Source organism: Rhizophagus irregularis, chromosome 30 (genome assembly GCF_026210795.1).
Source record: "Rhizophagus irregularis chromosome 30, complete sequence".
NCBI lineage: Eukaryota > Fungi > Glomeromycota > Glomeromycetes > Glomerales > Glomeraceae > Rhizophagus > Rhizophagus irregularis.
In genome coordinates, this window is record NC_089458.1 from 1,615,079 (window position 1) to 1,628,502 (window position 13,424).

The 13,424-nt window shown below is 24.9% G+C and overlaps 3 protein-coding genes across 3 annotated transcripts; 1 reads left to right on the plus strand and 2 right to left on the minus strand.

The window, feature by feature from the left end:
- OCT59_021779 (uncharacterized protein) lies at window positions 1-993 on the minus strand (the record flags this gene model as incomplete). Its single annotated transcript, XM_066146735.1, has 4 exons — window positions 1-86; window positions 277-393; window positions 485-506; window positions 967-993. 4 exons carry the CDS (start codon window positions 991-993, stop codon window positions 1-3), a joined length of 252 nt encoding a protein of 83 aa, XP_066005843.1.
- A 1,798-nt stretch (window positions 994-2,791) lies between these two features.
- On the plus strand, window positions 2,792-4,738 carry OCT59_021780 (uncharacterized protein). The gene is made up of 5 exons (XM_025317454.2): window positions 2,792-3,234; window positions 3,469-3,573; window positions 3,662-3,802; window positions 3,896-4,125; window positions 4,215-4,738. Exons 1-5 carry the CDS (start codon window positions 3,163-3,165, stop codon window positions 4,408-4,410), a joined length of 744 nt encoding a protein of 247 aa, XP_025178307.1. The 5' UTR covers window positions 2,792-3,162; the 3' UTR covers window positions 4,411-4,738.
- A 362-nt stretch (window positions 4,739-5,100) lies between these two features.
- On the minus strand, window positions 5,101-7,641 carry OCT59_021781 (uncharacterized protein; the record flags this gene model as incomplete). Its single annotated transcript, XM_066146736.1, has 4 exons — window positions 5,101-6,085; window positions 6,165-6,650; window positions 6,739-6,967; window positions 7,047-7,641. 4 exons carry the CDS (start codon window positions 7,639-7,641, stop codon window positions 5,101-5,103), a joined length of 2,295 nt encoding a protein of 764 aa, XP_066005844.1.
- Between the last annotated feature and the right edge of the window lie 5,783 nt (window positions 7,642-13,424).

Below are 13,424 nucleotides of genomic sequence, written 5' to 3' on the forward strand. Positions count from 1 at the left end.
TTATTGACAGATTCGATATCGACAGTTCGCATTGACAGCGTTGACGGCATTTGACATTACGACAAAAAAAGTAAACAAAAAAAAAACTATAAATAGATTAATTAGGGTTTTTGAATATTAAAGTTTTGATTTAATAGAAATAATGAAGTTTTATTAAGTTAAAGATCTATAAAATACAGAAATGTTTTGGTTTGTAAGAAATTTTTTTTGGCAATAATTTCTCGATATATTAATATATTATATAATTATATACCGAAGTTGGACATACCTATTTACCGTTAACCGCCTTTTTAAAAATATTTTCATAAAAAGAATATGGAACCTTATTTATGTATTTCGATATGACAAAGTTTTCTTCCATATACCGAAGATTTAACCCTAAACGGTGAGTAACTTTTAGTGTAAATGAGAATTTAACTGTTATGCATACATTCTCAAAAAAGGGATAATCTTTGTATGACAAGAAAGAAAAAAAAAATTATACTTGTTTTTTTAATATTCTTTCTCTAACTCATCTAAGGGTATATTATACTTTCGACAAACTTTTTTTTCTTTTTTTTCTTTTTTTTCAATTTCCAAGAATTTTTTATCAACATCTCATCTAATATTGCTTATAATTATTTACTAATCACGTGAGAAACATTTCCAGGAATTCCAGGAATACCTGAATTTAACCAGTTTCAAAATCCGGAATAGTCTATTATAGTCTAAAATAGTATGAAAATAATGACGAAATTTGGTAAAAACCAAGAAAAATAACTTGTTTTTAAACTCATTAAATGCAAACGTGAATAATTCTTTTTTTTTTAAAAAAAAAAAAAAAGGCCGAGAGAGAAAAAAAAAAAAAGTACGCATTGATAAAATTCTGTACACACATTCAAAATTCACGTGATGGTTTTACAAATTACTTGAAATAACCGGAATTAAACAAGTTTATTACTTGATTCCAAGAATTCCAAATTAAACCAAACTCAATTTTCTTGTGCAACTCATTATTACACTATTTTATTTATTATCAAACAAAAGATCATGAAAAAAAAAACTAGTTATTAAAAAATTCTAGTTGATATCAAGTAAATCAAGTTTTTTACATGGTACAAATTATTTATTTTTAGCAAATATTTTTCAAAAATGTATAAATTACTTTTTCTCCGATAAAAACTTTGATAAAAATAAATATAAAAAACTTTTTTAACAGTTTCTCAAAGAAAAATTTTCTTTGTGAATAGAAAAAAAAATATATATATATATATAAATAAGTACATATTTTTTTTTTAAAATAAAAACAAGATAATCTAAAATTAAAAAAAGAATATCTTCTATCATATCTTATCGTTTACCGATTATTTTTTCTCAATCCCCAAAATTGCTATACCACTTAATCGAAAAGTAGTTTCCATAAAAAGGGTGTGTAACGTGTCAGGAGATGAATATTTGTATGCAAGCTCGTTGGTGTCCGTGTGAAATAAAGTTACTATCAATAATAGCTTACATACTATTTACATGTTTCTCAGAGAATCATTACCAAAAAAATATCAAGTTCTGTTTAAAAAAAATCCGTCAAAAAGTATAGTCGGTTAATACCATCATCGATTATAGTAAAAAACAGCATGTCTAAAGTTTATCGTAAAATGACGTTTATCAGAAAAAAAAAGTTTATAAAAAGTATTTTAAAAAAAGTTGGTTTATAATCAATCTGTTTGTTTTATCCTTTTATTTTCTCGTTTCAGTTTTTAATATAAACAAGAGATTCATTCAAGTCATTATAACATTTGCGTCAAAAAAAATGCCACGAGCGATGATCCTCACTGATTATCGTTAACCTGTGAAAATATTCGTAAAAATTGATATCAAAAAATTTAAATAACCGAAACAAAGAAGATAACAACAGATAATAATAATAATAATAATAATAAAAATAATAAAAGATTATAATTATCAAACATATCAAACATACAAAGTATCTCAGTATCAGAACAATAAAGATAGAAGAAAGTAAAGAATGAAAATGTACTTGCAATTGACACAAAAATACTGTCATCGTCGCTCGCAGCTCTGCCCATACCAATCTTGTTTAATAAAAGGATTTGCTCTTATCCGCGTACAAAACGTACAAAAAAAAAAATCTTTGTTTTGATCACAATTGTTTTTTTTATTAAATGATCAATCAGAGCCGCTAAACCTTTTCACTCTTTATTTTTTTTTAAAATCAACACGTGAATTCGTTTCTTTTCTCCTCATTTTATATAATATTCGTACAACGATCTTTTTATATTGCTTTTTTTAAACGTTTCACCCTTTTTTTTTATGTGTATCGTAGTAAAAAAAATGAAATCATGTGTTACCGCATTATTTTAAATATTTCCTTATTGTTCAATCCTGTGTCACTTTGAATCATTAGTCATTACGGAGTTCTTCTCATTTATTTTACCGAATTATATAGTGATTACAATCGTCATATATGAAAATGAAATGTATCATCAAAATTTATTATAAATTGCCCAACGTTACAATTGTTACAACTAAAAAATTTCTGTCCTACTTTAAACAATACATTATATTATCCTTTTCTTTATCACAAATATCTCTTGATTTGTCTATTACGAATTTACCCGTACCACCAAAAGTAATTGAAACAACATCCGAATAAACTTGTTTAAATTCAAGTAGGCGGGTTTTTTTTTAAAAAAAAATTTAACACAAGAAAAAATTAAAGTTACAAATTGGAAAAGACTTGGGTTACAATTATAAAAACTCCACATTATTAACCTTTTTCCCCCACCTTTTTTTTAACAAAAAGAAAAAAAAAAGAATATTTTTTTTTTGAACAATAAATAAATAAAATCGACAGCACATTAAAACTTCTCACCCCCTGGAAACAAACATCCTTTTTTTTTTAAAAAAAAAACTTTTTGACAGCATTTTATTAATTGTTAATAATCGGTTCGATAAAAAAAAAAATTTCTTTAGATTATTAGAGATTATTTATTTAAATATATAGAACCAACACTTTTCGATAAATATAATAATAATAATATAATTCAGAATATATATATTTATATACACAATTGTTATTTCTTTCCCTATTTCCGTTTCTTGACAAAAAAAAACAAAAAACGATAATCCCCTTCCCCCTAAATTTATAGTTAACTGTAAGAGAAAATGGAAAAGTCAAACAAAGATAAAACTTATTCAAAAAACAATAATCTTAAAGAACACCAAAAGATGGAAAAGGTTCGTATTTATTTTTTTTCTTAAAGGGAAATTGTAAACAATACTTTGATTTAATATAAAATTGTATATAAATTAATTTAAAATTTTTTTTTTTTTATTTATTTATCATTTTCCCAAACAACCCTTATTATTTTTCTCCATACTTTCTTTGTGAAATTCGATTCATTTGACGATCTGATTTTTCTCCGGTTCGAATTTTAAATCATCCTTCTCGTCCTTCTTTTTACCTGGCAGTCTTCTTCTGAACCATTAGAAAAACAGAAAAAAAATAGTCGTTCTCATAAACGAAAACCTGATTCAGAACGTGATAAACAAAAAGCAGAATTAGAACGGTCAGGGGTAAATATAAAATTATTATATATTGAATAGTAATTTCTTTATTTTATTTTTATTTATTTATTTATTTATTTATTTATTTTTAAATTAGAATGAATTGAAAAAACTTTTAGCGCAATTTGGAACAAAGGCTAAAGAAGCCGACGACATAGACAGAGATACTTCGGAACTTCGGGACAACATTTTTGAATTAATGACAAAAGCAAAATCAAAAACATTTAACAATCCAAAGGTACAGTATCCATATATGTATATATATATATAATATGTTTTTGTGTAAATTTCGAAAATTTGAATTTTAACAAAATTTTTTTAATAATAATAGTCAAGGCACGGTGCTGCGCCACATCAACATGAATCCACTACCAGTTCAACATCATTAACGAGTTTATTTTCTAATATATGGAATAATCTAATGTCACTTATTGCATTGATTGTACGCCCTATTCAAGTATTATACCAATCTTATGAAAGATTATACTGCAGCATTAATTGGTATTTATTTTTGACTTGCATTTTGGTACTTGAATTATCAATTATTGGTCTCATTTGGAAGTAAGTATAATAAATTTAAAAGAATGAAAGTTTTCACTTCTTTTTATCAACCAAATTTTTTCTTACCCTCTTTCTTTATTTGTTTCTAGGTTTAAACGGGCACAATATACTTATGTGTACATTGAACCTTATGAAGCAGTTGTACATGGTACATATGGCGTAGAAACAACTTCTTGGACATATTTAAGTTCTATAATGGATAATATGTTTGACTTTTTTAGTGAAATGAAACATGGTGGTCGTAGTTTCAGTAGTCCAAATTATGATGGTTTAGTACCAATATAATTGGTATTTTGTTATGTGTCGTAGAATTTGTTAGATGTTTCGGATTTTTACTTGTTTATTTGTTTATTTTGTTTATTTTTCCCCTCCCCTTTTTTAAATTTCACTTGTTTTTATTTCCCTTCCTCTTTTGTACTTTTTTTTTTTTATTTTATTTTTTTACATCTGTATATATTTCAGTTCTTTAATTGCATGTACTTTTAAAGTTTTCTTAATTTCTCATCCTACACGTATACATATTTACAACATTACCACTTTCAAAAAAATCTTTCCCTCTTCAAAGAAAAAAAAATTGCATTCAAATAAAAATTTTTCTTAAATGACCGTCATCAAAAAAAAAAAAAGAAACATGAATCACGTGAATTGTACAACATATTACCAGCGCGTACTGACTCTGTGAAATAAAAAAAAATTTGTAAAAACAAGCGCATCACATAAAATTTAACAATTTATTTGAAAACTCAAATTATTACTGCTTTGCATTTAACTAAAAAAAATGATGAAATGATGAATAGCCAAATAACGAAACTTCAAATCACTGGCGGACGTCCTTAGGAAAATCCACTCACAAGTACATATATACTCTTCATTTCCTCTCCCCCTCAAAAATATAACCCTAACCCTCAACTTATACATAATGAATTTGTACAGTATCCTATACTACTACCTACCGAACTTGAATCGAACCACATATCAAGACAACTTAATATCTTCTTCTATAATCTCTTGCGTACCATTAATTCCTTTCCAACGCGCATTTATCTTTACTTTTGTGAATTTGAGATTATGCCATATATGTATAGTATTAAGACCTGCTGCCTCTTGCTCTTTTGTAGGCCAATGAGGACATTTGTTGGTTAAGTCCTGGCAAGTGAAATGGATTACCCAAATATCACGAACGTCGAATTCTGGTTTAAGTGAGTGTGCATAGGTTAGGGTCTGGTCGAAATATTCATTTATTTCTTTCGAAGTTTTTGTAGCTGCGATTCCAATTACCGCTGTTGGTCTCTCAGGTGCCGTTATCACCAAATTATAACCATGATTTTGGCTTATGACATTCCACTTTTCAAGCCAATTTGTTAGGATAATGGATAGCTCTTGTTGGTATAAATTCTCATGAGGAACTAATACATTACTTTGGCTTTCAACGGTCACTTGTGCTACCTTGTTATTAGAAAAAGCTGTTGATCTTATATAATTTTTGTCAAGAGTGTTAATAGCTTCCTTTAAAAGTCTGAAAATATCAATTGATCCGTTATCATGAAGTGGAGGGTTTTTTAAAGGACAATTCTTAAAGACATTAGGCATTATATACTGCAAAATAAAGGAATGTATTATAGGAGATGATATCACAAAACGCTCATTTTCAGCTCTTAAAATTCCTTCATTAATAAAAAATTTAAAAAATTTTAAAATTTTCATATCTTTATCTTTAAAGGAATATGGACCTGAATTGGAAAGGACTTGTGATCGTAAATAATACATAGCATTTCTTGTATCCTCATTTTGTTCCAATAACGTATTTTTCAATCTTTCAAAAATTGGAAAATTCTGAATATCCGAATATAATGATTTAATAATATAATTTTGCCAAGTTGTAAAATCTAGATTTCCATCAATTTTATAAATTAAAATTTCAGCAATTAAATGTCCATAAAGTCCAACCATACCAGGATGTCTATTAAAATAATATTTTATGTTATTATTAATATTAATAAATTTTTATGTAATGACAAAGTAATTTAAAATATATTTACCCATTTGTTTGTAAATAAATATCATCAATTACTTTTTTATCAATCGTAATTGATTTTTCCTGTGTAAAATCATTGAAAAGAGCCTCAATTTGTTGTTTACTAAATTTTGGATTATTAAAAGATTCTCTAACACTAAAAGGTGATATACGCATGTTTGATGTCCTTAAATATTGAATACTAAAATTTCCAATAGCAACAATTGAACAAATTGCAAAATCATAAATACTATCTTTAATAAGTCGAAAAGTATTTAAACAATTATCACGAACTTCATCAGTAGCATTATATAATCCATCAAAATCATCTATAAAGATTACAATCTTTTTATTCCATTTACTTCCAGCAAAAACATCAAGAAAATCATCAGAAGATATGATTTCTTTATAATCACGAAAGTGATTACTATTATTACGTTGAAGTGATTTGCCTAGATTTTTCCAGAAAATTTTTTTATCATCATTTGCTGTTACATTTAAAAAAGACGTGCTAATTGAAAAAATAAAAAACAATTAGGAAATAATGAAAAGTTGAAAACAAAAATCACGTCATATTTATAAAAAAAAAACAAACTTACGATAAACAAATAAATCCTGCTTTATGTAACTTTTGCATAAGTTGATAAACTCGTGTAGATTTACCAGATAATCGTGATCCCATAAGCATTAAAAACTTGTGACTTCTAATATCATTTAATAATTTATAATTTTCTTGATGTTCTAATGGATCTATAAAATAAACGAATGGTACTTCTTTTGGTTTGATTGATCCATTAATTGCAAACCTTTTTTTACTTAAAATTGGAACTAAATAAATAAATAATATATTAATTGTTATATTATTATTAATATTAAATATCATTATAAAATATTATAAAATTCTTACTTTCTATTTCATCTAATTTATTCCTTTCTTTTTTTAAAATATATTCCAATTCTTCAATTAAATTTGTCATTCGTTCATAATTATCAAAATTTGATTTAATTTCTTCTATTGATGGAAGATGTTTTTTAATAGTTTTAATTTCATTTATTAATAAAGGAAATTGAACTTTAACAGGTATTTCTTCTAAAAATTGAATCTCATTATTCAAGGATTGTGTTGACTGTGTTGATTCTATTGACTGTGCTGATTCTGTTGACTGTGTTGATTGTGTTGACTGTGTTGACTTTGTTGACTGTGTTGATTGTGTTGACTGTATTGACTGTGTTGATTGTGTTGACTGCGTTAACTGTGTTTTAGTAGGAAGTATAATCAATTCTTGTGACTTGGTAGAAAGTTTCTTATTAGATTTTATTGAAGATAAAAAATTTTTATATAAAAATTTTTTAAAATTTTCATTTTTTTTATTTGATAAAGGTAATAAAGTATTATAATCATTTGTATAAAATCTTTTAAATCTTTTTGAATTTGTTATAATATTTAAATTATCAATATTTTTAAAATATTTTCTTTGACATAAAGATATTAATGTTGCCATATTTTTTTCTTAAAATATAAGAAAAAAAAAAGAAATTAGTTCTTTATTTTTTTTTAATAATTATTATTATTAATTATTATATATATTTAATCATAATTTATCATGATTACTTAAAAGATTTTCATAATTAGATAATATAAAATGGATTATCTGTTATAATATAATTTACAGATAATCATTTTACTAATAATTTATTTTACAATATAATTTATATATTTAATTAAATTGAATATAATATAATTAAATAAAACTACAAATTGCAAAAATTTTATATCTTTTGTAAAGTATATATATTTTAAATTTTTGAATACTTTAAATAGCAGTGATCTCATTCCTCATATACTGTAAATATTATAAGGGTTTAATTTTTCTTCTAGTTTTTCTTCTTGATCTTTTCGATGATTTACTCTGATAATAAAATTTCTTTACTGATCTTTCTAAAATACATAGATATAGTAATTTAAAAATAAATTTTGTGAAAATTAAAAAACAGTTTAAAATAATTTGTTAATTTATAGGTTTTGTATTGTAAAATTATAATATATATTTAATTTATGACAGTATACATATAGGCTATTTGATAGCAGATATAACAAAAAGTTTTTTAAATGAAGTACCTTCAAAACTGATTCGAATCAAATGCCAATTGAGAATCAATTTTTTGGTTCTTCAGTTTTAGTTTAATTCAGTTTAATTAAATATGATCATGTGATATTATATAAGTTCAAAAAAAGAAAATTTTGTTCCCATCAAAAACAGATATAGAGTTACACAAATTTTACAAAAGGTAAATTATTTGATTCTAGTCAAAATTATCAAAGCTTATTTTATAGAATTAAACTGTTCAGAACTGCTCAATATTGAATCACTTAGAACTGGTTTAACTGTTTTGTGAAACTGAAACTGAACCAATGCCATCTTTAGATATAACAACTGAAGTAATTTAATAATTAATAATATTGGAATAATAGTTTAGTTTAACTTTGCATTTATATATTAATTAAATTAGCTTATTTTTATTTTAATAAATTATTATATTTATAATAATATTATATTTTAGAAGACTGTTATTAACTTTTTCTTTAAGTAAAAATTATCTAAAGTAATTTTATCTAAATGATTTCATTTATAATTAATTTATTAAATTTATTAAATTTTAATATTTCTTATTTTGTAATTTGCATATAAATTCTTTGTAAATTTTTTAAAACTTTTTGATTAGTTAAATTTTTTTAAATATATAACAAATATGTTTAAATATTTTTACACTAAAAGTTTATAATAATTTATTAATTTTTAATAAATTATATTAAAAAAATAAACTTATACTATTTAAAATACTAAATATTTTGATAGAAATAATGATAAAAAAAAGAATATGTGAATAAATAAAAGAAAAAAAAATGTGAATGAAAAATAGGAAATTAAAAAAATAAAAAGAAATTAAAAGAAAAATGAAATGGAATAAAGAGGGAGTAAAAGAAATAAAAAAACCAAAAAAGATCAAGTGGAAATGGAAAATAAAAAGAATAAAAAAAAATGAAATAAAGTAAAAAGAAAATAAAAAAATAAAAAGAATAAAGAGTAGTATTATAAAGAAATGAAAAAGATGAAGTGAAAATGAATATTAAATAAAAATAAAAGAAATAAAGAGTAATATAAAAAAATGAAAGAAATAAAGTAGGAATAAAAAAAATTAAAAAAAATAAATAAAAAAAAAATAAAAATAACAGAAAAATGAAGAAAAGGAAGAATAAAAAAAAGCAAAAGAAATAAAGAGATAAAAAATAAATATATTTTAATAATTGTAAAAAAAAACTAAAAAGTAAATTATAAAATATAAGAAATGAAATATAAGAATAAAATAAAAAATAAGAAAAAATGGCTATGTAATGCTGGACATATATATATTAATTGCAAAACTAAAAGAGCTAAAAAATCTAAAAAAATGAAATAAAGTTAGTAAAAAATAAAATGAGGACCCCGGATATCTAATATAAAGGTCATAATGGACTTTTGGCCAAAAACACCCCTTTTTGCTGAAACTCAAAAAATCGTTTTTTGTAAATATCTCAGCATCCAGTAATTCAATTTTAATGAACTTTTTTTTATTTTGTAGCCCTCATTTAGCTCTACAATTTAAAAAAAAGTTCATCAAAAGTGGACTACTGGATGCCGAGATATTTACAAAAAACGATTTTTTGAGCCCCTGAAAAATGGGCCAATCTGCCGAAAGTGTGACTTGAGTGATCATCGTACTTTCTCTCCCGTTGGGCTCTGCCCATTTTTTCCCATGAAGTTATGGATGAAAAATATGAGGATTTTTTGCCTTGAGTGATAGTAAAAGGACTTTTCGACGTTATATGAAGTTATTACCAAGGTCTTTAATTTCGCCCGAACTCCTTACGGCTACCGTTATCATGAGTCTTGGAGTTACCAATAATACTGTAAGATGGCAGTTTCATACGAACGTTCCCCTGGGCTTTCTGAAAGGTTGAAAAGTAGTGCGTCTTGGTTCCTACGCCTTTAAAGTCTAACTGGCCAAGTGGTTCGCAGGCCGGACCAGTATTTCTTGGAAGGAGGCTCGACTAACGTATTTCTTGCTAGTTGATGTTGTTAACGGGGGAGTTAGTCTTCTAAAATAAGGAGACGGAGTTGAGGTGTATGTTTGGTGTTTTTTACTCAGGTTTTTCTCGTTGCACTTCGAGTTTTCCTGAGGTTTATGTTTTTATTTTTTGCTTTTTGTTTTTCTTGGTCGCTTTTTTCGGTATAACCTTATTTTCTTTGGGGGGTGGGGGGATACTGGAAAATTTGATCGTCATGGTGGCTTGGTGTTACTAATTTTCAAAATCGATGATCATCGGGTGATAAGGGGGGTGACAGGTTGGGTACCGCAGTTTTTGTAGTATGCCGATCATGGTGGTCACATGTTGAACTATCATTGGATTGACTTATCTAGGTAGATCTTAGGTCGAAGGATCGTTCGCAATGAGATGGGTGTCCTCCGTTTAGGATCGTTCGCAATGAGGTGGGTGTCCCTTAGGAGATTGCACGACACTAAAAAGTTCCCCATCGGCTGGACTGCACGACACTAAAAAGTTCCCGGAGGTCTTTGTGAAATAGGTTTGTTATCCATAGTATGTAGTCAAATAGGGAAATTGAATTTTGTGTATTTTTGATAGCGCTAATGGTATTTGGCAATGGGATTCTTTGATCTTTAAATGTAGAAGTCTACGTGAATACGTATAGCATAGTCGATTCTACCGGGTTTGAGATATAATTCGGGGGGATAGCCATAGTTATTTATATAGAGAGGGTGTTGGGTTTATAATCTTGCATTTCTTTTTATATATTTTTCTAGGAAGATTATTGTTCTTGTATTAGATTAGTTCTGCACTTTGTTGCAGTTCTTTTTTGAATACCTGGTATTCTCTAAAGTAACTTGTGGCAAAAATTAATAAAATTCAAGCGCAGCTTTGTTAAACCGAAAGTGTGACTTATGACCTGTTTTGGAGATATCCGGGGTCCTATAAAATGTAAGAAGCAAAATAAAAAAAGAAAGAAAATATACTTTAAGTACTGTAGCTATGCAAAGAAGCAAAGAAACTTAAAAAAAAGATTATCTAAATACATTTAAAAAAATTAAATAAATATAAAAAATGATTAACACATTAATTAACCAATAAAATTTAAATAAATAAAGTGATATTACTAGGTAAATTATATAAAATTATCAGATTAAATCATTTTAAGTATAAAATTATTAAATCACTTTAGGCGAAAATTAGTTATAATTATTTTAGAAAATCACTGGTAAAAAAATAATCTATCCTACACATATCTTACACATATCAGGTATTCAAAATGTAGAAAATCTTACACAAATAATACACATATCATACACATATCAGGTACTTATATATATATTATACACATATCAGATACTTTGATAGGTATATGATATATATAAGTATCTGATATATGTATGATATATATATTATTTGTATAAGATTTTTTACATTTTGAGTACCTGATATATGTAAAATGCATGTGTAAAATAAATCATTTTTTTACCAGTAAATATTATAAATTTAGTATATTTTTTAATAAAATTAAATTTAACTTTTTTTTATATAATGCTAAAGTTTACTAATAATAATAATCATTATATAAATATTATAATTTTAGCTAAAATTAAAAATCTAATGAATATTAATTAACATTATATTATAATTTTATCACTAGTAATTAGCATATAAAAAGTTTTAAAAAAATTTTAGAAATTCATATCAATACATTTGGTAAAAAAATGGTCATCTTACTCATATCCTACACATATCTTACATATTCAATAACTAAAATGTAGAAAATCATACTACAAATAATACACATATCATACACATATCAGTACTATATATATATAGTATACCTATCGGGTACTAGATATATGTATGATATATATATTAGTACCCAATATGTGTATGATATGTGTATTATTTATGTACGATTTTCTACATTTTGAGTAACCAATATGTGTAAGATATGTGTAGGATAAATCATTTTTTTACCAGTGATATATAATTAGAAAATCAATATATTTATTTTATTAAAAGTAAAATAAATAGAGTGAATTTATCCTTATCTTAAAAGAGATTTGATATCCAAGTCTTAAATCATCAAAAATATTAAGAATAGTATTTATAACTTTTCTTAAGGTATTAAATAAATTTGTAGAGCAGTTAAAATTACTTATAAATTATAATTTTAAAGGCTATACTGATAAAGCTTATATTAAGTTATATTTTAAAAAAAAAAATTTTTTTATCAAAATTACATTATTCCTTTTTTGGAATATTTATTTGAAAAAAATTATTTTTCATCTTTACTCTCCTAAATTTAATATAAAAATGGCATCATGCTGACCATTTGGATTATTATATTAAAAGATGCTTTTGATATTTGTAAAATTTACCAAAAAACTGCTATGTTATATTTAAAAAATTTCTGGAGTATTAATTACTGAAAATATTACAAAAAAAAAGTATTAAGATGGCAAAAAAAATTTGTGATATATATAGTATCCTCTTGAAATATATATATACAGGCAATATAGCAAATGTATATAATTAAAAATTGGATCAATAATTCATAATTCTGGCTGAAATTTTGTTAAATCTGGCCAAAATCATAATTTCAGCCTAAATTTATTAAAATTGAAAAATGCAGATCAAATGTCAGTATACTAAAACCAAAGAATGAAAAATAGATCATTGAATTCGTTTAATTAAGATGGATTTCTTATATAATTCATTATGATTAATTCTATATCATATATTTTAATGATGAAATTCAAGAATTTTCCTATAATTACCAGCAATAGCCATTAGTTAAAGTAGAAAAATACAATATTTCAGAAATATTGAATTCAAAATATTGCAAGCTAAGAAGAAGAATAATAATTAACATTATACATGAAGTCAAAATTAAAAGCCAAAAGTTGAACTTTTTTGCATATGATTCTGGCTAACCACTGTATCACAAATGATTTTTTGGCGCGCGCTATATAAAAATCTATAATCAGTCAATGTTTAGCTATAAATTATTCAAAAAGAATTCTCTTATCTAAAAAGAATCATCAATACCTAAGTTCAGATTTAGTGTATAATGACTTAGCAGGCTTGCATGACGGTGAAACACGTATCCAAGTGTTCCTCAAGCGGCAGAATAGAAGTGACAGCTGTTATGTAATGATAGAATAATCTCAAGATTAGATGTGGCCTAAA